The sequence below is a fragment of the Culex pipiens genome, chromosome 1, assembly GCF_016801865.2.
Source record: "Culex pipiens pallens isolate TS chromosome 1, TS_CPP_V2, whole genome shotgun sequence".
NCBI lineage: Eukaryota > Metazoa > Arthropoda > Insecta > Diptera > Culicidae > Culex > Culex pipiens.
Window position 1 is genome coordinate 134,590,303 of NC_068937.1, and position 24,972 is coordinate 134,615,274.

Sequence of the window (24,972 nt, forward strand, 5' to 3'; positions counted from 1 at the left end):
TACTGCAGTAGATCCAGCACTGTCGGAGCGAGCTCTAACGACGATCTGCCTCGGGATTACGCCTGCCAACTACAGTCACGTACAGGACGTTGAGACGGCACGTGAAGCCTGGACGAAGTTGAAGAATGCGTTTTCGGACAGCGGATTGACCCGGAGGATGGGGTTGCTGCGAAAGCTGACTTCGTTGCGGCTGACAGAGTGCAGGACCGTCGAGGAATACGTGAACGAGATAATGTCGACGAAGTACCAGTTGGACCAGATCAACTTCAAGGTCGATGACGACTGGTTGGCAAGTATTCTACTCATGGGGCTGCCGGAGAGTTACGGACCAATGTTGATGGGGTTGGAAGCATCAGGAGCGAAATTGACAGCAGACTTGATCAAGACGAAGATCCTGCAGGACGTGAAGAAAGATGATTACGTGACGTCATCAGGAACCGAAGGAGCTTTTGTGAGTCACCAGAGAAGGCCGGCGAAGGACAAAACGAAGGTGAAGTGCTTCAAGTGCAAGCAAATGGGCCATTTTGCTTCAGAATGCCAGTCAACGGGACCAGTAGAAAGCTCGAACTCGGGGCACCTGAAGACGACGGGCAACTCAGCATTCAGCGTCGGTGCGAGGGCACCAGAAAGCGCGGGTTCGTGGATCGAGGAGCGGCGAATGTTTTGACGAGAACGGTGTCCAGCTCGAAATTGATTGAAGCTAGAAGATATTTGGGAGTTAATAAAATCTAGCTTAAGGGGGGATGTTGGCATTATAGTAAGCCACGATTTTAAAAGATACAATAAAGATCATTACTTGTCTTAACCTACTACAATACAGACGTATTTCTAATAATTATTTGTCAATCATAGCCATTTTCAGCTCTTTTTTTCAGCTATAAAAGGTTTGCAATAGTTTTTGGTTTGCAAAACTTTGTTCGGTTATTATTTATTTTGAAACCAAATAAACAATATCGATTTTGCGTGAATTTATTAATTCCAATCGAAATTATTTATTTAAAGTGTTTTTTTTTTTATTTCGAATTCGATCCTAATATTTTCAGCGGAGTTCGGTAATCGCAAAAAAAAAACGAGATTTTGTTACGTGATAAGAATGAACGAAAGAGAGTAACTCTCTTTGCTCTGCACGTGCAACCGGAGCTCACGAGAGTAATTTGAAGGAGAGTTTCTCTTTTACTCACTATCTTGCTACAAGAGATCTATAGTTTTGGAGAAATCAATTTATTGCAAAATTTTAAATTTCAGGAAATTTTACATTTGAGTTATAAAGGTATCAACATCACATACAGGACTAGAGGCCACTCTTTTAAAATCAACTTCAAATAGTCACTGCTGCACCGGAAGTAGTCCCTTCTCGTTCAAGTTCAGAATCGAATCGGCAATTACTCTCGCCGAGCTTCGCAAATATCCCCCACTGAGCAGCATCACCAGTGGAACCGACCTTTCCCGGGCCATCGAAAACACAATCTCGTCCCGTTCAATCACTCCCTGCGGGGTAATGTCCAGCACGCCCAGCGGATCCCCCTTCAGCACGTCCGTCCCGGCGTTGTAGATCACAAAGTTGGGCCGAAACTGGTCCATCGACCGGGACAACCCGTCGCGTAACTTCCTCAGATATTCCTCGTCCTCGGTGTGCGGCTTTAGCTCGACCGCCCGCGAAATGGCCAGCTTGGCCTCCTGATCCCGCGGGTAGATCCGGTAGTTGTACATGTCCATGATGAACACGGTGCGGCCGCGTTCCTCAAGCAGGTCCCGCGCGTACCCGTTGCCCTGGTGGGCGTCCAGATCTACGATCATGACGCGCTCGATACCGCGCCCGCTGCCGAGCAGCATGCGCACCGTCAGGGTTATGTCCGCGTACGGACAGAAACCTCCGCCGCGGTCGGCGCTACAATGGTGGAAGCCGCCGCCCAAGTTGATGGCCCACTGGTGACCGCTGGTGGATTCCAGGGCACGCTTGGCCGCAAGCAGCGAACCCGCCGTCTGGAAGCGCATCGGCCGCAGGTAGCTCCGCTGGACAAAGTAGTTTGGCACGAAGAGCAGGGGAGGGATTTCGGCGATTTTGGCCACGTTGAGGCTCCACTTTAGGCTGCCGATGTACCGCTTGGTGTGCACGTCCAGCAGCTCTGCGGTGGTAATCTCCTTTGGTCGGTGGACATCGTCGTCACTGTGGATTAGGTGGCCGGCCTTCAGTAGTCGGAAGATGTTGCCGCCCTTGGCCGCGTCGAACGGGTGCAGTCGCTGGAGGCCGCAGAACCGGACGCCGTATTCTCGTCGGTATACGATGGGAAGCTTTGGTTTGGTGACCGCTTGCTCGTCCTGACTGTCGGAACTGGTTCCGCTCGTGCAGCAGCGGAGTTTGAGGCACATTTTTGTGCGATTTTCAAATCATCGCCGGGGAAGAACTTTAAGCGAACTTTCGTCAGGATGCAATTTTCAAGGTCGCGCGAATGCGCACTGCTGTTCAGGGGAGATTTTGCTAAAAAGTCGTGTTTTCAACACGGGTTCACAACAAAATAAATTTTAAAATTCTTAATTTTCAAAAACATTTATTTCACACTAAAATTCCCCCAACCCAACTCAATTGCTGGCGGCCACCTTCTCGTCCTCTCCGTCCGACTCCTCGGCCGCTTCCTCCGCCGCTGCCTTGCCCTTCTTCGGCGCCGCCTTACCCTCGGCCGGAACGTACAGGAACGGGTCAATCTTGAGCGATTCCCCGGACGGTGGACTTTTGAGCAGCACCCGCGTGATGAATTTGCCCTCGCGCTTTGGCCGCATCGTGTTGACGTCCTGCAGCAGGATGGACAGGTTCTGTTCCAGCTTTTGGGCGTCCATCTGGAGCGTTCCGACGCAGGCGCGGATCGTTCCGAAGTCCTTTTGGTTTTCGTCCCGTTCTGCGGAGTACTGGATTCCGTTCGAGTACCGCTCGATCATTTCCGCCAGGTTGGTGCCGAGCGTTCCGAGCCGGGGGTTGGGAAACTTGCTCTTTTTCAGCAGACCACGGATGACGACCAGATCGGGCAGGATGTTGGGATGCGCTAGCACGAACGGGTATTCCGAGAGTTGCAGATCGCCGTTCTGAATCTCCTTGATGAGCTCAACTCCGCCGACGAGAGTTGCACCGGCGTCGGTCGCTTCCTTGAGCGCTTCCTGTCCCTTGGCGAACACGATGATGTTCCGATTTTCACCGTGCTCGAACCGGTTCGGAATGGCCACCATCCGCTGGAAGTTCTCCACGAATCGCGTAATCTTCTCGGCCTGCATGTTCAGCTCGATGTGCGCGTGAAGTGGCGCATTCGGAAGGTTGTACATCGTAGGATGGTGCGTCTCCCGGTGACACCGGATGGCCTCCTCCACCGTGTACACGCGCCACTTGTAGTACTTGCTCACCCAGCAGTTGTCCGTCGGAGTCTGCTTCCAGCTGTCGTCGATGTGCTTGTTGACCTGCTGAAGGTTCAACCTGAAACCAAACAGAAATCCATTACATTCCAGAACCCCCATGACCACCTCCGTCGCCAATCCACACTCACTTTCCCTTGTTCCGCATGTCGTGCCGGATGAAGCCCACCTTCTCGACGACCTTCTTGACTTTGGCCTTGCGCGCCTTCTCGCGCGTGCCCTTGCGGGCGGCCAGATCCAGCGCCGAAACGTGCAGCAGCCGGGCGTTGGTGGCCAGCGCCGACGGGCTGGCCAGCCGGGACAGCACCGAACTTCCGAGGGAGAACATTTTCACCGGCCTGTTTAGATAACACACGAAAAACACTTTTCAACATGCATGCGAGACTAGCTTGTTATGACAGCGAGAACTGTCACGCGCGGGGGAGGTTCAGTTCGGTGCACACGAGAACGCGAAATGAACGGCAAATTTCCCTCCGTGCGCTTCGCGCAGTGTCAACACGCGTTCCAAAACATTTCGAAACATCTTACTGGTCTGAAACTAGGGTGAAATTTCCCAGTAACAAAAAATGATTTTGCGCCACCTAGCGGCCAATCCGGGAACTAAAAATTGGGGCTAATGGTTTTTGTCCTCGCTTCCATTTGGTGGGGGTAATTTGGAAACTAGGTCCACTGTTGTGCACGCCATCTATATTCGTCTAGCAAAACTTTTGGGAGCAGTTTTCTGATATTTTTGTACTGGGCCAACATTCTAATTGCGCCGTGTCTTCATGGAACCTGCCAATTAATCAAAATTGGTCCGGAAAAGTCGGCCGATATTTCCGAAAAAGTACAACATCAGGGTAAAGGCGATTGAGGTGGCAAAAGGAAGCTGATCGAAGCCGTCGTACGATGACGCACAAACCCAAAAATCTGTAAATGGACCTCCCGGAAGCAGATGCTGGTATTAATTGGTGATGGTGCCACAGCTACTTGTCCCAGCGATCGTCTTTAGCAAAGGTATCGGTAAGAGCTGGAATAGTGTTTGTTAATACAAGTTTTGAACAACGTTGGATGATTTCAGGTATTAAAGTTTCGACTCGGAAAAGATCAGCGATTGCGTTGTGTGGCGAATCATGATGAGCTGCTCAACCAACAGGATGTGTTCAGCTCGATCTTCGCCATCAAAGTCATCGTCAACATGAACCACGTGGAAATTCTCGGTCCGGCTTTGCACGGATTCGGCCGTCTGGATTGAAAGATTAAGTTTCCGCACCAGAACGAGGAGGCGAACAGACAAATCATGCAGATTCAATCGAGCTTTTAGGAAACTGCCTCGGTCATGGGACGACCTTAACGGAGTTTATTTATAGGCCGGGTATGATTGCATTTCGATGGTCGGCCGTAACCAATGCGGGTTTAATATATCTTAGTCTTGCCATATCCTTGAGTAATAAAAAAAAAAGTTTTAAAATAGTGTTGATTTATTTCAATACCTGCTAAAGAGAAAATATTTTTTTCAAAAATAACAAAGCGACACAAAAAATCTACCTTTTTGTGGAATTTCATTGAATTTTGCCACGTAAAGAAGATTCTAGACTTTGAAAATATTTTCTATTGCTGTTAATAATTGATTATTTGTAAAAATAGTTTTTCGAGACATTTTTTCCATAATTCGCAATTCGGTTTTGATTCTTCGCTTCCCGCGGAGCTAAACGTGTGTGTGTGTGTGTGTGTGTGGTCCAATCCAGTACCCGCTAACCGTTAGTGAAATTATGGGAAAGTATAGTTTGTATCAGACTTTGTACATATATGCCGAATGCTGATATAACTTATCTCAGTCCCGGGTATTAGGTGGTGATAGCCCTCGACGAATTATTAAGCTTAGTAGTTAATATCTGCACTAAACCGCTAGTTTCGACGATATCAATGCATTATCACATGCTGGTTCGCCCATCCGGCTAAAAACCCCAGAACTATTATACTTCATTCGAAAGCATTTTTCATCGTGCTTCGAATGTCATCTTCGGAAATTAAATTCCCTTTGTGAATCGCGTCCAGCATGCAAAGATTCCGCCGACCTCAAATCAGGTCAAGAAAAGCCTCAAAAGTCGAGCGGCCGGAAGATTGCTCGAAAACCCAAGTCGAGCACCTTCCGGCCGGAAGATTGCTCGAAAACGCGCAGAGAGAAAAAAAAAACAAATCAGCTCAGAGAGCGAGCGGGAGAGAACAAGATTCGAACCCACGGGGCACACACCGGCCAAAAACAAAACTCTGACGCGCGCCCCAGCTCACTACACCGACTCGACTCGCTGAAAAGAGAGCAACAAGAACGCGACCAAGTGGTCGCCGTTGGTTTACGGTAGATTATTTTATTTTGGAGGAAAACGACATCCTTACTTTTCCTACTCAGGTTTTGTGACTGGCAATTCACCAAATGAGGTGACTGATGTTTTCTGGATGGAATGCGGTTTTGATTCTTCGCTTCCCGCGGAGCGATTTTTGTGACTGGCAATTCACCAAGTGAGGTGAGTGATGTTTTCTGGATGGAATTTTATTTAATTTTGCCCCGCAAAGAGGATTTTAGACTTTGAAAATATTTTTGATTGTTTTTAATAATTAATTATTTGTTAAAATAGTTGTTCGACACATTTTTTTCCATAAATCGTAATGCGGTTTTGATTCTTCGCTTCCCGCGGAGCTGAACAAACGATTTTTGTGACTGGCAATTCACCAAATGAGGTGAGTGTTGTTTTCTGGATGGAATTTTATTTAAATTTGCCTCGCAAAGAGGATTTTAGACTTAGAAAATATGTTTGATTGTTGTTAACAATTAATTATTTGTTAAAATAGTTGTTCGACACATTTTTTCCATAAATCGCAATGCGGTTTTGATTCTTCGCTTCCCGCGGAGCTGAACAAACGATTTTTGTGACTGGCAATTCACCAAATGAGGTGAGTGATGTTTTCTGGATGGAATTTTATTTAATTTTGCCCCGCAAAGAGGATTTTAGACTTTGAAAATATTTTTGATTGTTTTTAATAATTAGTTATTTGTTAAAATAGTTGTTCGACACATTTTTTCCATAAATCGCAATGCGGTTTTGATTCTTCGCTTCCCGCGGAGCTGAACAAACGATTTTTGTGACTGGCAATTCACCAAATGAGGTGAGTGATGTTTTCTGGATGGAATTTTATTTAATTTTGCCTCGCAAAGAGGATTTTAGACTTAGAAAATATGTTTGATTGTTGTTAACAATTAATTATTTGTTAAAATAGTTGTTCGACACATTTTTTCCATAAATCGCAATGCGGTTTTGATTCTTCGCTTCCCGCGGAGCTGAACAAACGAGTTTTGTGACTGGCAATTCACCAAATGAGGTGAGTGATGTTTTCTGGATGGAATTTTATTTAATTTTGCCTCGCAAAGAGGATTTTAGACTTTGAAAATATTTTTGATTGTTTTTAATAATTAATTATTTGTTAAAATAGTTGTTCGACACATTTTTTCCATAAATCGTAATGCGGTTTTGATTCTTCGCTTCCCGCGGAGCTGAACAAACGATTTTTGTGACTGGCAATTCACCAAATGAGGTGAGTGATGTTTTCTGGATGGAATTTTATTTAATTCTGCCCCGCAAAGAGGATTTTAGACTTTGAAAATATTTTTGATTGTTTTTAATAATTAATTATTTGTTAAAATAGTTGTTCGACACATTTTTTTCCATAAATCGCAATGCGGTTTTGATTCTTCGCTTCCCGCGGAGCTGAACAAACGATTTTTGTGACTGGCAATTCACCAAATGAGGTGAGTGTTGTTTTCTGGATGGAATTTTATTTAAATTTGCCTCGCAAAGAGGATTTTAGACTTAGAAAATATGTTTGATTGTTGTTAACAATTAATTATTTGTTAAAATAGTTGTTCGACACATTTTTTCCATAAATCGCAATGCGGTTTTGATTCTTCGCTTCCCGCGGAGCTGAACAAACGAGTTTTGTGACTGGCAATTCACCAAATGAGGTGAGTGTTGTTTTCTGGATGGAATTTTATTTAAATTTGCCTCGCAAAGAGGATTTTAGACTTTGAAAATATTTTTGATTGTTTTTAATAATTAGTTATTTGTTAAAATAGTTGTTCGACACATTTTTTCCATAAATCGCAATGCGGTTTTGATTCTTCGCTTCCCGCGGAGCTGAACAAACGATTTTTGTGACTGGCAATTCACCAAATGAGGTGAGTGATGTTTTCTGGATGGAATTTTATTTAATTTTGCCTCGCAAAGAGGATTTTAGACTTAGAAAATATGTTTGATTGTTGTTAACAATTAATTATTTGTTAAAATAGTTGTTCGACACATTTTTTCCATAAATCGCAATGCGGTTTTGATTCTTCGCTTCCCGCGGAGCTGAACAAACGAGTTTTGTGACTGGCAATTCACCAAATGAGGTGAGTGTTGTTTTCTGGATGGAATTTTATTTAAATTTGCCTCCCAAAGAGGATTTTAGACTTTGAAAATATGTTTGATTGTTGTTAACAATTAATTATTTGTTAAAATAGTTGTTCGACACATTTTTTCCATAAATCGCAATGCGGTTTTGATTCTTCGCTTCCCGCGGAGCTGAACAAACGAGTTTTGTGACTGGCAATTCACCAAATGAGGTGAGTGTTGTTTTCTGGATGGAATTTTATTTAAATTTGCCTCCCAAAGAGGATTTTAGACTTTGAAAATATTTTTGATTGTTTTTAATAATTAGTTATTTGTTAAAATAGTTGTTCGACACATTTTTTCCATAAATCGCAATGCGGTTTTGATTCTTCGCTTCCCGCGGAGCTGAACAAACGATTTTTGTGACTGGCAATTCACCAAATGAGGTGAGTGATGTTTTCTGGATGGAATTTTATTTAATTTTGCCTCGCAAAGAGGATTTTAGACTTTGAAAATATTTTTGATTGTTTTTAATAATTAATTATTTGTTAAAATAGTTGTTCGACACATTTTTTCCATAAATCGCAATGCGGTTTTGATTCTTCGCTTCCCGCGGAGCTGAACAAACGATTTTTGTGACTGGCAATTCACCAAATGAGGTGAGTGATGTTTTCTGGATGGAATTTTATTTAATTTTGCCTCGCAAAGAGGATTTTAGACTTAGAAAATATGTTTGATTGTTGTTAACAATTAATTATTTGTTAAAATAGTTGTTCGACACATTTTTTCCATAAATCGCAATGCGGTTTTGATTCTTCGCTTCCCGCGGAGCTGAACAAACGAGTTTTGTGACTGGCAATTCACCAAATGAGGTGAGTGTTGTTTTCTGGATGGAATTTTATTTAAATTTGCCTCCCAAAGAGGATTTTAGACTTTGAAAATATTTTTGATTGTTTTTAATAATTAATTATTTGTTAAAATAGTTGCTCGATACATTTTTTCCATAAATCGCAATGCGGTTTTGATTCTTCGCTTCCCGCGGAGCGATTTTTGTGACTGGCAATTCACCAAATGAGGTGAGTGATGTTTTCTGGATGGAATTTTATTTAATTTTGCCCCGCAAAGAGGATTTTAGACTTTGAAAATATTTTTGATTGTTTTTCATAATTAATTATTTGTTAAAATAGTTGTTCGACACATTTTTTTCCATAAATCGCAATGCGGTTTTGATTCTCCGCTTCCCGCGGAGCTGAACAAACGATTTTTGTGACTGGCAATTCACCAAATGAGGTGAGTGTTGTTTTCTGGATGGAATTTTATTTAAATTTGCCTCGCAAAGAGGATTTTAGACTTAGAAAATATGTTTGATTGTTGTTAACAATTAATTATTTGTTAAAATAGTTGCTCGATACATTTTTTCCATAAATCGCAATGCGGTTTTGATTCTTCGCTTCCCGCGGAGCTGAACAAACGAGTTTTGTGACTGGCAATTCACCAAATGAGGTGAGTGTTGTTTTCTGGACGGAATTTTATTTAATTTTGCCTCGCAAAGAGGATTTTAGACTTAGAAAATATGTTTGATTGTTGTTAACAATTAATTATTTGTTAAAATAGTTGCTCGATACATTTTTTCCATAAATCGCAATGCGGTTTTGATTCTCCGCTTCCCGCGGAGCGACTTTTGTGACTGGCAATTCACCAAATGAGGTGAGTGTTGTTTTCTGTATGGAATTTTATTTAAATTTGCCTCCCAAAGAGGATTTTAGACTTTGAAAATATTTTTGATTGTTTTTAATAATTAATTTTTTGTCCCCCTAATATTTGGCTGGGGGCAGCTCCCCCCCCCCCCCAGAAATTTTGAAATATATATAAAAATATATCAAATATAAAAAAAATCACAGAAATAATCGAAAATAATATCTAAAACTAAAATGGAACATTGTTTGTACACACGGATAGAATTCTGGTAAGCAAATCCGTAAAATGGTTTATAAACATTTGTTGTTTTCGAAATCGTTGAATTTTTTTGAACAGAATCGTTTACAATTTTCTGGTTTTAGGTGCATTTTTTAAATCGACAACGTATTGTGCACTCCTCTAGGAAAATCAATAAGCTTAGTACAAGAGCACAGAGGCATCGGTAAATGATTTGAAAGATATCGTCAACCTAGATTTTTCGCATTTGCTCACTAGATTTCTATCTGTGCATGTTGTTCCAAAAACAAAACCAATGTACCTACTTTTTCAATAGCACTTCATGTACAATCAAACTTACGCAAACTCTTGCGAAAACAACCATCAAGTTTTCAAACGCAACATTCAGCGATTTGCCATTGTAGATCAGGATTTAGCGAATATATACTGAAACACTTTTCAAAATGGTCATTTGTTGACTGCTTTACATTTACAAAAATGCTTATAAATTCAATATTTTTTTGGGTTAATTTTTGAAAAGATTTCAAATACATTTGTTAACCGTTAACCGCTCTATACCAATTTTAGCCAAAAAATACTATTGTTTAAAAAAATTTTTTTTTTGAAAACTAGCGCACCGCTTTACTGAGAAACCGACAAATTAATCTGAGACAATTCCACATTATAATCTAAAAAAAAACACAAGTGTATCGTCTTCTGCAATTTATGATCGATTTAAAAAAATAAAAAGGCTTTGGAAATTTTAACTGCACCCTCAAAAAATATGCAAAAAAAATCAGGGAGTAGAGAATAATACTAAAAATAGAAAATTTTAAAACGTTTTTGGTCGTATTCTATTCTAATCTAATCTAATCAAACCCTAGCGCAGCCAATCTTTCGAAGGGATCCTGGAGAGTGCCTTAGGTTAGATGACGCCTAGCCTCTTCTTGTCATTTATTAACATTTGTAGTGCACCATTGCATTAGAATGCATTGAAACATCACAAAACGTTTAACCGGCCAGGCCTACTGCGTAAAGTTTACCGCAGAGATGATTCGTTGAATTGGATTGAGTTTGAGCACAGGGTGTGTGTTCAAACCACAATACAGTTCTGGGGAGGAAGAAGCGTGGGGACACACCACCAGACGCTCCGAGTTTTGGTTTTAGGTTATTATTCGTTGGGAGCACCATGCTAAGAAGTTTTGGTGCTCCGGGACTCTCAAGGAAGGGACATTGTATTTCCACGAATGCCCAGGACACTATATGCCGTGGTTATAGCGCCACAACACACACAAAATTCTTAAATTCTTAAATTCTTAAATTCTTAAATTCTTAAATTCTTAAATTCTTAAATTCTTAAATTCTTAAATTCTTAAATTCTTAAATTCTTAAATTCTTATATTCTTAAATTCTTAAATTCTTAAATTCTTAAATTCTTAAATTCTTAAATTCTTAAATTCTTAAATTCTTAAATTCTTAAATTCTTAAATTCTTAAATTCTTAAATTCTTAAATTCTTAAATTCTTAAATTCTTAAATTCTTAAATTCTTAAATTCTTAAATTCTTAAATTCTTAAATTCTTAAATTCTTAAATTCTTAAATTCTTAAATTCTTAAATTCTTAAATTCTTAAATTCTTAAATTCTTAAATTCTTAAATTCTTAAATTCTTAAATTCTTAAATTCTTAAATTCTTAAATTCTTAAATTCTTAAATTCTTAAATTCTTAAATTCTTAAATTCTTAAATTCTTAAATTCTTAAATTCTTAAATTCTAAAATTCTAAAATTCTAAAATTCTAAAATTCTAAAATTCTAAAATTCTTAAATTCTTAAATTCTTAAATTCTTAAATTCTTAAATTCTTAAATTCTTAAATTCTTAAATTCTTAAATTCTTAAATTCTTAAATTCTTAAATTCTTAAATTCTTAAATTCTTAAATTCTTAAATTCTTAAATTCTAAAATTCTTAAATTCTTAAATTCTTAAATTCTTAAATTCTTAAATTCTTAAATTCTTAAATTCTTAAATTCTTAAATTCTTAAATTCTTAAATTCTTAAATTCTTAAATTCTTAAATTCTTAAATTCTTAAATTCTTAAATTCTTAAATTCTTAAATTCTTAAATTCTTAAATTCTTAAATTCTTAAATTCTTAAATTCTTAAATTCTTAAATTCTTAAATTCTTAAATTCTTAAATTCTTAAATTCTTAAATTCTTAAATTCTTAAATTCTTAAATTCTTAAATTCTTAAATTCTTAAATTCTTAAATTCTTAAATTCTTAAATTCTTAAATTCTTAAATTCTTAAATTCTTAAATTCTTAAATTCTTAAATTCTTAAATTCTTAAATTCTTAAATTCTTAAATTCTTAAATTCTTAAATTCTTAAATTCTTAAATTCTTAAATTCTTAAATTCTTAAATTCTTAAATTCTTAAATTCTTAAATTCTTAAATTCTTAAATTCTTAAATTCTTAAATTCTTAAATTCTTAAATTCTTAAATTCTTAAATTCTTAAATTCTTAAATTCTTAAATTCTTAAATTCTTAAATTCTTAAATTCTTAAATTCTTAAATTCTTAAATTCTTAAATTCTTAAATTCTTAAATTCTTAAATTCTTAAATTCTTAAATTCTTAAATTCTTAAATTCTTAAATTCTTAAATTCTTAAATTCTTAAATTCTTAAATTCTTAAATTCTTAAATTCTTAAATTCTTAAATTCTTAAATTCTTAAATTCTTAAATTCTTAAATTCTTAAATTCTTAAATTCTTAAATTCTTAAATTCTTAAATTCTTAAATTCTTAAATTCTTAAATTCTTAAATTCTTAAATTCTTAAATTCTTAAATTCTTAAATTCTTAAATTCTTAAATTCTTAAATTCTTAAATTCTTAAATTCTTAAATTCTTAAATTCTTAAATTCTAAAATTCTAAAATTCTAAAATTCTTAAATTCTAAAATTCTTAAATTCTTAAATTCTTAAATTCTTAAATTCTTAAATTCTTAAATTCTTAAATTCTTAAATTCTTAAATTCTTAAATTCTTAAATTCTTAAATTCTTAAATTCTTAAATTCTTAAATTCTTAAATTCTTAAATTCTTAAATTCTTAAATTCTTAAATTCTTAAATTCTTAAATTCTTAAATTCTTAAATTCTTAAATTCTTAAATTCTTAAATTCTTAAATTCTTAAATTCTTAAATTCTTAAATTCTTAAATTCTTAAATTCTTAAATTCTTAAATTCTTAAATTCTTAAATTCTTAAATTCTTAAATTCTTAAATTCTTAAATTCTTAAATTCTTAAATTCTTAAATTCTTAAATTCTTAAATTCTTAAATTCTTAAATTCTTAAATTCTTAAATTCTTAAATTCTTAAATTCTTAAATTCTTAAATTCTTAAATTCTTAAATTCTTAAATTCTTAAATTCTTAAATTCTTAAATTCTTAAATTCTTAAATTCTTAAATTCTTAAATTCTTAAATTCTTAAATTCTTAAATTCTTAAATTCTTAAATTCTTAAATTCTTAAATTCTTAAATTCTTAAATTCTTAAATTCTTAAATTCTTAAATTCTTAAATTCTTAAATTCTTAAATTCTTAAATTCTTAAATTCTTAAATTCTTAAATTCTTAAATTCTTAAATTCTTAAATTCTTAAATTCTTAAATTCTTAAATTCTTAAATTCTTAAATTCTTAAATTCTTAAATTCTTAAATTCTTAAATTCTTAAATTCTTAAATTCTTAAATTCTAAAATTCTAAAATTCTAAAATTCTTAAATTCTTAAATTCTTAAATTCTTAAATTCTTAAATTCTTAAATTCTTAAATTCTTAAATTCTTAAATTCTTAAATTCTTAAATTCTTAAATTCTTAAATTCTTAAATTCTTAAATTCTTAAATTCTTAAATTCTTAAATTCTTAAATTCTTAAATTCTTAAATTCTTAAATTCTTAAATTCTTAAATTCTTAAATTCTTAAATTCTTAAATTCTTAAATTCTTAAATTCTTAAATTCTTAAATTCTTAAATTCTTAAATTCTTAAATTCTTAAATTCTTAAATTCTTAAATTCTTAAATTCTTAAATTCTTAAATTCTTAAATTCTTAAATTCTTAAATTCTTAAATTCTTAAATTCTTAAATTCTTAAATTCTTAAATTCTTAAATTCTTAAATTCTTAAATTCTTAAATTCTTAAATTCTTAAATTCTTAAATTCTTAAATTCTTAAATTCTTAAATTCTTAAATTCTTAAATTCTTAAATTCTTAAATTCTTAAATTCTTAAATTCTTAAATTCTTAAATTCTTAAATTCTTAAATTCTTAAATTCTTAAATTCTTAAATTCTTAAATTCTTAAATTCTTAAATTCTTAAATTCTTAAATTCTTAAATTCTTAAATTCTTAAATTCTTAAATTCTTAAATTCTTAAATTCTTAAATTCTTAAATTCTTAAATTCTTAAATTCTTAAATTCTTAAATTCTTAAATTCTTAAATTCTTAAATTCTTAAATTCTTAAATTCTTAAATTCTTAAATTCTTAAATTCTTAAATTCTTAAATTCTTAAATTCTTAAATTCTTAAATTCTTAAATTCTTAAATTCTTAAATTCTTAAATTCTTAAATTCTTAAATTCTTAAATTCTTAAATTCTTAAATTCTTAAATTCTTAAATTCTTAAATTCTTAAATTCTTAAATTCTTAAATTCTTAAATTCTTAAATTCTTAAATTCTTAAATTCTTAAATTCTTAAATTCTTAAATTCTTAAATTCTTAAATTCTTAAATTCTTAAATTCTTAAATTCTTAAATTCTTAAATTCTTAAATTCTTAAATTCTTAAATTCTTAAATTCTTAAATTCTTAAATTCTTAAATTCTTAAATTCTTAAATTCTTAAATTCTTAAATTCTTAAATTCTTAAATTCTTAAATTCTTAAATTCTTAAATGCTTGAAAAAGTTTTAATGTTTTTAAAAGCTTTTGAAATTTTAAATATTGTTAAATCTTGAAATTCGAAAAATTTATATATATTTTTTTACATTCTACAATTTTCAAATGGAGGGATTTTTGAATTCCTTTATTGTAATGTTTTCGTTATTTTTTAATTCTTATATTCTTTAAATTTGTAATTGTAATTTTTTGATTGATTTACGGTTTTAAAATTTTTGATATCATTTTAAGATGTCCTCAATTTTATTTTTTTAGCATGTTCAGTATTGGCTTAATTGTTTAAATTTTCGCTTTAAACTTTCACTGCATTTTTCAAAAAGCCGATTAACGCTTTCTTTTTTCAGGCAACAGGCATATTCCAATGTAATCCTGCCAGAAACCATGCGTTTACGTGTGGCCCGCGTGGCATCCGTGAACCCACGGAAGCAGTTACGACCGCGGAAACATCCGTTCCACAAACCCATATTGTCTCATACTCCAGTGGCCATCAATCCGTCGGACTTCGAAGACAAACATCCAAGCCGGAAGCCTCGGTCAAGACAAACACCAAGCGAGAACATCCGAAGGAACCCAAGTCTGAGAAGAATCGGCGATCCGAAAGCTAAATTTAGTAAAAAGTGGAGTTTAAAGTAAAATTATGTGTGCTTGAATAAAAAAAAAAATAACGAAAACAGAACAACAGTTTTTTTAAAATGCAACATAACCTAAAAATCCGAAATGACAGCACACGACAAAGGCGCGACATCCTAAATAACAAAACCGTGCGAGGTCGGTTGAATGTCGTACGACAATGTCGTACAATTTCGATTATCGATCGCACGACAAACACGACATTTAGGTGCAAAAACGTATGACATCTGTGCGACGTCGTACGATTGCACGGACTTTTCAGTCAGGGATTTGGTGCATTCACAGAAAAAAAAAATGATGGTAATATTCATCAGGAAATGGTGACAGATTTTGTGGCAAAATAAATGATAAATTTTACCCCAGAAAATGATGAATTTTCATCAGTTTTTGATGAATATTCATCAGGTTCACATTTTTACACATTTTTTATGTAATATTACACAAATAAAGAGGTAATATTCAACCTACAAAATTTTCAACATTCCAAAATTCAACTTTTTTTTCTGTGTTGCTACACGCAGAAAAATAAGGCATATTTGAATCAACAAAACGTTTTGTTGATTTAAAAATCATTATTTTTGTTGAATCAACGCTAAACGTCAAAGCAGCTTTTTTGAAACAGCAAAAGACTTTTGTGGAATTGAGAAAATCAAGGTTTGTTTCAATGAAAAATCAGCGTTGATTATATTCAACAAAAATTTTGATGATTCAAACCTCGTACAGGCTGCAGTCACAAAAATCGTTCACACTAAAAAAATTGGAATATTACATTCATCGGAATCGCCAATCTGATGGAATGATTTATCATGTACAAGAAAATTAGATGTAAAATTGCGTTTGTTTTGACACAATATGACAAAATTTGCACTAGCATGCGTCTGCAAAAAAACATAACATGCGAAATCTAATAAAACATCAAACATAACCTAATATTACATCTTATTTGATGTACATAACTGGAGCGTGTTTTATGACATAATCTTACATAAAATAAAACAGAATTTCACGCTCTTTGTTAGCTACACAATTGAAAAAATGTGACAAGCAAACAAATGTCAGCCATGTTAACAAGAGTGAAAGTTGCACTGACTGGATTTTTTCTTCACAAATTTTTCCACAACTTTGTCAGAACCTTCATCTCTTGATGAACGAGGACATTTATCAGATGTAAGAAACGGTAAATATAATGTGTTTGAGTTGAGTTGAAAATTACACGAATTTTTCGTAGTGTGATTTGTTTAGCTCCACGGGAAGCGAAGAATCAAAACCGCATTGCGATTTATGGAAAAAATGTGTCGAACAACTATTTTAACAAATAATTAATTATTAAAAACAATCAAAAATATTTTCAAAGTCTAAAATCCTCTTTGCGGGGCAGAATTAAATAAAATTCCATCCAGAAAACATCACTCACCTCACTTGGTGAATTGCCAGTCACAAAAATCGTTTGTTCAGCTCCGCGGGAAGCGAAGAATCAAAACCGCATTGCGATTTATGGAAAAAATGTGTCGAACAACTATTTTAACAAATAATTAATTGTGGTTTGGTTGAGCGTTTTAGCAGAATGCATTACTGTGAATACAAAGAGACGAGTTGTTCCTTTTAATTCCGCTATATATTTTAATATCTTGACAGATACGTATTTCGTCTACTACTTGCAGACTTCATCAGTGTTCTGTCCTCGACTCGACAGTCGAGAACAGAACACTGATGAAGTCTGCAAGTAGTAGACGAAATACGTATCTGTCAAGATATTAAAATATATAGCGGAATTAAAAGGAACAACTCGTCTCTTTGTATTCACAATAATTAATTGTTAACAACAATCAAACATATTTTCTAAGTCTAAAATCCTCTTTGCGAGGCAAATTTAAATAAAATTCCATCCAGAAAACAACACTCACCTCATTTGGTCAATTGCCAGTCACAAAAGTCGCTCCGCGGGAAGCGGAGAATCAAAACCGCATTGCGATTTATGGTAAAAATGTGTCGAACAACTATTTTAACAAATAATTAATTATTAAAAACAATCAAAAATATTTTCAAAGTCTAAAATCCTCTTTGCGGGGCAAAATTAAATAAAATTCCATCCAGAAAACATCACTCACCTCATTTGGTGAATTGCCAGTCACAAAAATCGCTCCGCGGGAAGCGAAGAATCAAAACCGCATTGCGATTTATGGAAAAAATGTGTCGAACAACTATTTTAACAAATAACTAATTATTAAAAACAATCAAAAATATTTTCAAAGTCTAAAATCCTCTTTGCGGGGCAGAATTAAATAAAATTCCATCCAGAAAACATCACTCACCTCACTTGGTGAATTGCCAGTCACAAAAATCGTTTGTTCAGCTCCGCGGGAAGCGAAGAATCAAAACCGCATTGCGATTTATGGAAAAAATGTGTCGAACAACTATTTTAACAAATAATTAATTGTTAACAACAATCAAACATATTTTCTAAGTCTAAAATCCTCTTTGCGAGGCAAATTTAAATAAAATTCCATCCAGAAAACAACACTCACCTCATTTGGTGAATTGCCAGTCACAAAAATCGTTTGTTCAGCTCCGCGGGAAGCGGAGAATCAAAACCGCATTGCGATTTATGGTAAAAATGTGTCGAACAACTATTTTAACAAATAATTAATTGTGAAAAACAATCAAAAATATTTTCAAAGTCTAAAATCCTCTTTGGGAGGCAAATTTAAATAAAATTCCATCCAGAAAACAACACTCACCTCATTTGGTGAATTGCCAGTCACAAAAGTCGCTCCGCGGGAAGCGAAGAATCAAAACCGCATTGCGATTTATGGAAAAAATGTGTCGAACAACTATTTTAACAAATAATTAATTATTAAAAACAATCAAAAATATTTTCAAAGTCTAAAATCCTCTTTGCGGGGCAAAATTAAATAAAATTCCATCCAGAAAACAACACTCACCTCATTTGGTGAATTGCCAGTCACAAAAGTCGCTCCGCGGGAAGCGGAGAATCAAAACCGCATTGCGATTTATGGTAAAAATGTGTCGAACAACTATTTTAACAAATAATTAATTGTGAAAAACAATCAAAAATATTTTCAAAGTCTAAAATCCTCTTTGGGAGGCAAATTTAAATAAAATTCCATCCAGAAAACAACACTCACCTCATTTGGTGAATTGCCAGTCACAAAAATCGCTCCGCGGGAAGCGGAGAATCAAAACCGCATTGCGATTTATGGAAAAAATGTATCGAACAACTATTTTAACAAATAATTAATTATGAAAAACAATCAAAAATATTTTCAAAGTCTAAAATCCTCTTTGGGAGGCAAATTTAAATAAAATTCCATCCAGAAAACAACACTCACCTCATTTGGTGAATTGCCAGTCACAAAAGTCGCTCCGCGGGAAGCGAAGAATCAAAACCGCATTGCGATTTATGGAAAAAATGTATCGAACAACTATTTTAATAAATAATTAATTGTTAACAACAATCAAACATATTTTCTAAGTCTAAAATCCTCTTTGGGAGGCAAATTTAAATAAAATTCCATCCAGAAAACAACACTCACCTCATTTGGTGAATTGCCAGTCACAAAAGTCGTTTGTTCAGCTCCGCGGGAAGCGAAGAATCAAAACCGCATTGCGATTTATGGAAAAAAATGTGTCGAACAACTATTTTAACAAATAATTAATTATGAAAAACAATCAAAAATATTTTCAAAGTCAAAAATCCTCTTTGCGAGGCAAATTTAAATAAAATTCCATCCAGAAAACAACACTCACCTCATTTGGTGAATTGCCAGTCACAAAAGTCGCTCCGCGGGAAGCGGAGAATCAAAACCGCATTGCGATTTATGGTAAAAATGTGTCGAACAACTATTTTAACAAATAATTAATTATGAAAAACAATCAAAAATATTTTCAAAGTCTAAAATCCTCTTTGGGAGGCAAATTTAAATAAAATTCCATCCAGAAAACAACACTCACCTCATTTGGTGAATTGCCAGTCACAAAAATCGCTCCGCGGGAAGCGGAGAATCAAAACCGCATTGCGATTTATGGAAAAAATGTATCGAACAACTATTTTAACAAATAATTAATTATGAAAAACAATCAAAAATATTTTCAAAGTCTAAAATCCTCTTTGCGAGGCAAAATTAAATAAAATTCCATCCAGAAAACATCACTCACCTCATTTGGTGAATTGCCAGTCACAAAAATCGTTTGTTCAGCTCCGCGGGAAGCGAAGAATCAAAACCGCATTGCGATTTATGGAAAAAAATGTGTCGAACAACTATTTTAACAAATAATTAATTATTAAAAACAATCAAAAATATTTTCAAAGTCTAAAATCCTCTTTGCGAGGCAAAATTAAATAAAATTCCATCCAGAAAACATCACTCACCTCATTTGGTGAATTGCCAGTCACAAAAATCGCTCCGCGGGAAGCGAAGAATCAAAACCGCATTCCATCCAGAAAACATCAGTCACCTCATTTGGTGAATTGCCAGTCACAAAACCTGAGTAGGAAAAGTAAGGATGTCGTTTTCCTCCAAAATAAAATAATCTACCGTAAACCAACGGCGACCACTTGGTCGCGTTCTTGTTGCTCTCTTTTCAGCGAGTCCGGTCGGTGTAGTGAGCTAGGGCGTGCACCAGAGTTTTACTTTTGGCCGGTGTGTACCCCGTGGGTTCGAATCTTGTTCTCTCCCGCTCGCGCTCTCTGAGCTGATTTGTTTTTTTTCTCTCTGCGCGTTGTCGAGCAATCTTCCGGCCGGAAGGTGCTCGACTTGGGTTCCGAGCAATCTTCCGGCCGCTCGACTTTTGAGGCTTTTCTTGACCTGATTTGAGGTCGGCGGAATCTTTGCATGCTGGACGCGATTCACAAAGGGAATTTAATTTCCGAAGATGACATTCGAAGCACGATGAAAAATGCTTTCGAATGAAGTATAATAGTTCTGGGGTTTTTAGCCGGATGGGCGAACCAGCATGTGATAATGCATTGATATCGTCGAAACTAGCGGTTTAGTGCAGATATTAACTACTAAGCTTAATAATTCGTCGAGGGCTATCACCACCTAATACCCGGGACTGAGATAAGTTATATCAGCATTCGGCATATATGTACAAAGTCTGATACAAACTATACTTTCCCATAATTTCACTAACGGTTAGCGGGTACTGGATTGGACCACACACACACACACACACACGTTTAGCTCCGCGGGAAGCGAAGAATCAAAACCGAATTGCGAATTATGGAAAAAATGTCTCGAAAAACTATTTTTACAAATAATCAATTATTAACAGCAATCGAAAATATTTTCAAAGTCTAGAATCTTCTTTACGAGGCAAAATTCAATTAAATTCCACAAAAAGGTAGACTTGTTTGTTTCACATACTTGAAACATTTTTTTGTGTCGCTTTGTTATTTTTGAAAAAAATATTTTCTCTTTAGCAGGTATAGAAATAAATCAACACTATTTTAAAACTTTTTTTATTACTCAAGGATATGGCAAGACTAAGATATATTAAACCCGCATCGGTTACGGCCGACCATCGAAATGCAATCATACCCGGCCTATAAATAAACTCCGTTAAGGTCGTCCCATGACCGAGGCAGTTTCCTAAAAGCTCCATTGAATCTGCATGATTTGTCCGTTCGCCTCCTCGTTCTGGTGCGGAAACTTGATCTTTCAATCCAGACGGCCGAATCCGTGCAAAGCCGGACCGAGAATTTCCACGTGGTTCATGTTGACGATGACTTTGATGGCGAAGATCGAGCTGAACACATCCTGTTGGTTGAGCAGCTCATCATGATTCGCCACACAACGCAATCGCTGATCTTTTCCGAGTCGAAACTTTAATACCTGAAATCATCCAACGTTGTTCAAAACTTGTATTAACAAACACTATTCCAGCTCTTACCGATACCTTTGCTAAAGACGATCGCTGGGACAAGTAGCTGTGGCACCATCACCAATTAACACCAGCATCTGCTTCCGGGAGGTCCATTTACAGATTTTTGGGTTTGTGCGTCATCGTACGACGGCTTCGATCAGCTTCCTTTTGCCCCCTCAATCGCCTTTACCCTGGTGTTGTACTTTTTCGGAAATATCGGCCGACTTTTCCGGACCAATTTTGATAAATTGGCTGGTTCCATGAAGACACGGCGCGATTAGAATGTTGGCCCAGTACAAAAATATCAGAAAACTGCTCCAAAAAGTTTTGCTAGACGAATATAGATGGCGTGCACAACAGTGGACCTAGTTTCCAAATTACCCCCACCAAATGGAAGCGAGGACAAAAACCATTAGCCCCAATTTTTAGTTCCCGGATTGGCCGCTAGGTGGCGCAAAATCATTTTTTGTGACTGGGAAATTTCACCCTAGTTTCAGACCAGTAACATCTTGCAAGGGGCGCGCGTGAGGCTGGCTGGAGGTTCGCTGCTAAAATCTCAATTTGCGATTATTTTTTCACGTTTAAACTGCTTCTAGGACACTTCCGGCCTAAGCGGCGTCTGGTAAGAATGGAGGGTGACACGGAGATTGCGGAGCTGGAGAGCGACATCCGTACGTTGCGAAAGCAGCTCAAAGAGAAGGTGCAACAGCTGAAGACCTTGAAAAAACATTTTCAGAAAGTAAGTGTAGTACCAATACTATTGAACAATCCGTGCGACTAGTTTGAGGGAGTTGCGCAAATTTGCCCACCAGCGCACCGATGTTGCGGCATCGCGTTGAAGGTCACACAGAGTGGAGTTGAGAAATCTGATTATTGCCCAACTCATTTCAGAACTGCATCACGAAGCTGAACAACAATGAGATTGCGCGTTACAGTCGGCAGATTATCCTCTCGGAGATTGGCGTCCAGGGTCAGCTGAAGTTGAAGCGCGCCTCCGTGTTGGTCGTCGGAGCCGGCGGTTTGGGATGTCCCTCGTCGCTGTACCTGGCCGGGGCTGGTGTCGGCCACATTGGCATCCTAGATTACGACGAAGTTGAACTGACGAACCTGCACCGTCAACTTCTGCACACGGAATCCACCGTTGGCCTCACCAAGGTAGACTCCGTCCGGGACTACCTCCAGGAACTCAACTCGCAAATTGAAGTCAGCACGCATCACACCCAGCTGACGAGCGACAACGCGTTGACCATCCTGGAGCAGTACGACATCGTCGTAGACGCAACGGACAATGTGGCCACGCGCTACCTCCTAAACGACGCCTGCGTTCTCCTCAAGAAGCCCCTCGTTTCAGGAAGTGCCCTGCAGCTCGAAGGCCAACTCACGGTTTACAACCACAAAAGCGGACCCTGCTATCGGTGCCTCTTCCCAAACCCTCCACCCCCGGAAACCGTAACGAACTGCGGCGACGGTGGCGTCCTCGGGGCCATCACCGGAGTAATCGGCGCCCTTCAAGCCCTGGAAACCATCAAAATCATCCTCGGCAACGACGGCGTCCTGTCGGGCCGGCTCCTCCTGTTCGACGGTCACCAGAGCTCGTTCCGCAACCTAAAACTGCGCGGCAAAAAGGCCGACTGTGTCGTCTGCTCGGACAACGCCACCCTCACCAAGCTGATCGATTACGAGCAGTTCTGCAGCATGAAGGCCACCGACAAGGATTCGCACCTAGCCCTCCTCACCCCAGAAGAACGCATCACCGTCCAGGAGTACAAACGCATCGTTGACAGCAAGCAGCGCCACGTGCTCGTTGATGTCCGTGGGGCGAATCAGTTTGAAATTTGCCAACTGCCCTGCTCCGTCAACGTCCCCATCGAGGACATCCTGAAGAATCGACGCGGAGTTACGGATATTCTGGGGAGCAGCGAAAGTGACGACGAGGTGGCCGTGTTTGTGGTGTGTCGCCGGGGAAACGATTCGCAGCTGGCCGTGCGGCATTTGGCGCCACTTTTTAAGGAGCGAGGACTGCCGACGCCACGGGACATCGTTGGCGGGTTGCACGCCTGGACGCGCAATGTGGACAAAGAGTTTCCGATTTATTGATGTTGAAAATATATTTGGTGGTTTTTGCTTTTGGAAATGCTGTTTCATTTTTGATGAGAAAATATTGCAGATTGCAGCGATTTTTAAACAATCGTGCAATTTGTGGAAAGCTCTATACAAAAGTGCACACCTGAACCTACAGCAGAAAAAAAAAACTATCTAAGACACACTCCCTAGTTTGAAACCGTTTTAAAGTGTTCGAAAGCATCAAAGCTCAGTCGAGTTACGCACCACTATAGGCGAGCCGGGGTGGGGGGGGGGGGGGGAGAAGGGGGAGGAATTCAAGTGTGCAAATCGACGGTAACATTTCAAAAGGCATCATGTACATTTTGACACTTTCTGGATTATTGCATATTCTGAAAGTACTCCTAATAAGCTACCTCTCCACCAAAAATGAGCAAAAGTGTCTTCAGTAATGTCTGTTTAATCATGACTTTAAATAAAGTAACATAAACAAAATCTCTGCCATCAGCAGTCCCTGTTTATATAGCCCTGCACACAAAGAAAAAATACTCTAAATTTAAAAAGATCGTTCGTTGGATTAAAAGTTCGCGTTGGTGAATATTCGTAGAAAGTTCAAACTTTTTAATTTAAAAGTTGAAAAGTTTTTGATACTACCATGCATTTATGGAACAAAATCGTTGTATCGGTAAAAGTGTTTTACTTTTAATTGGAAAAGAAACCTTTTATGGCAAGAATAAACAACATTTAATAATACAGTGTTAATTTCAGAAAAATGTGCTTTAATTAATATTTATTTTTAAAAATTTTAAACAGTAAGTTAAAAAAAAACATGTTGTTATTGTATTTAACGCTTCTGGCTAACATCCGAGTCCAAGCTGTACCGATTATTACGGTACGTTAACGGTAACTTCCGAAGACCACAAGCTGGACGGTTCCGGATGGACGTTTCGACGCGCGACAGCAAAGTAGCGAACAGGATGGTCCATTGCCGGCCTTCATCAGGACAGGTTTGGAGAAGTTGGCTGTTGATTCGGGAAGGGTGGTCGACGTTTCCGGCTGAGAAGTGAAGGTCCTGAACAGGGAGTTCCAGAACCTGGAAGCGCATCCGGAACATGGGGTTGATGAGGCCCTCGGAACGGAATTTGATTTCGAGCACTTCATCCTCCTTCCACAATGACACAGATTTTTCATGCTCGCTGTCCCCAGCTGAAGCTGCGCCGTGAGCGTTTGTGGGCGGGAAGTTACTAAAAGAGATGGAAAGTAAGGGAAGTTGGCTAGCCACTGCACACATTCTCAATACTCACCGGTGTTGTGAACCGCCGACATCGAGTGCAACATCCGCGCTGACCACCTCCGATTATGCCGCTTCTTGCCGTCCTCCTCTTCGTCGGATCCTTTCTCGTACTTGTCCAAAAATCGGATGTTATTCTTCTTCAACGCAATCTCCTTGTTCACGCAACGCGTCGGCAGCGCCATCTCCTCGATGATCTCGTCCCAGTCCTCGCGGGAATCGACCTTCAACCACCATCCCCGGGTCACCATCACCGAATACAACCGGTTCGAATCCACATTCCTACCTCCCATCCTACAAAAACAAACAAAATCAATCACAAAACACCCAAGCTTCCTTCTAACCCATTCCGGTCGTGAAACAGCTGCAGGTCCTGCAGGAAGCTGCAGACATGGCCTTTTCGAACCCTCGACCTCGTCCCACGCAAGCACCACCCTCCTTCGTCGGCGATCCGCT

The 24,972-nt window shown here is 37.1% G+C and overlaps 3 protein-coding genes across 3 annotated transcripts; 1 reads left to right on the forward strand and 2 right to left on the reverse strand.

The window, feature by feature from the left end:
- Window positions 1-1,195: 1,195 nt before the first annotated feature.
- LOC120422561 (histone deacetylase 11) lies at window positions 1,196-2,471 on the reverse strand. Its single transcript, XM_039586043.1, has one exon. It carries the CDS (start codon window positions 2,368-2,370, stop codon window positions 1,327-1,329), a length of 1,044 nt encoding a protein of 347 aa, XP_039441977.1. The 5' UTR covers window positions 2,371-2,471; the 3' UTR covers window positions 1,196-1,326.
- Window positions 2,472-2,537: 66 nt separating this feature from the next.
- Window positions 2,538-3,767, reverse strand: LOC120422560 (50S ribosomal protein L1). Its single transcript, XM_039586042.2, has 2 exons — window positions 3,531-3,767; window positions 2,538-3,460 (listed from the first exon to the last, which is right to left on the reverse strand). Exons 1-2 carry the CDS (start codon window positions 3,725-3,727, stop codon window positions 2,581-2,583), a joined length of 1,077 nt encoding a protein of 358 aa, XP_039441976.1. The 5' UTR covers window positions 3,728-3,767; the 3' UTR covers window positions 2,538-2,580.
- A 35-nt stretch (window positions 3,768-3,802) lies between these two features.
- LOC120422558 (adenylyltransferase and sulfurtransferase MOCS3) lies at window positions 3,803-23,298 on the forward strand. The gene is made up of 4 exons (XM_039586041.2): window positions 3,803-3,925; window positions 21,680-21,704; window positions 21,761-21,903; window positions 22,056-23,298. Exons 1-4 carry the CDS (start codon window positions 3,854-3,856, stop codon window positions 23,259-23,261), a joined length of 1,446 nt encoding a protein of 481 aa, XP_039441975.1. The 5' UTR covers window positions 3,803-3,853; the 3' UTR covers window positions 23,262-23,298.
- Window positions 23,299-24,972: the final 1,674 nt, after the last annotated feature.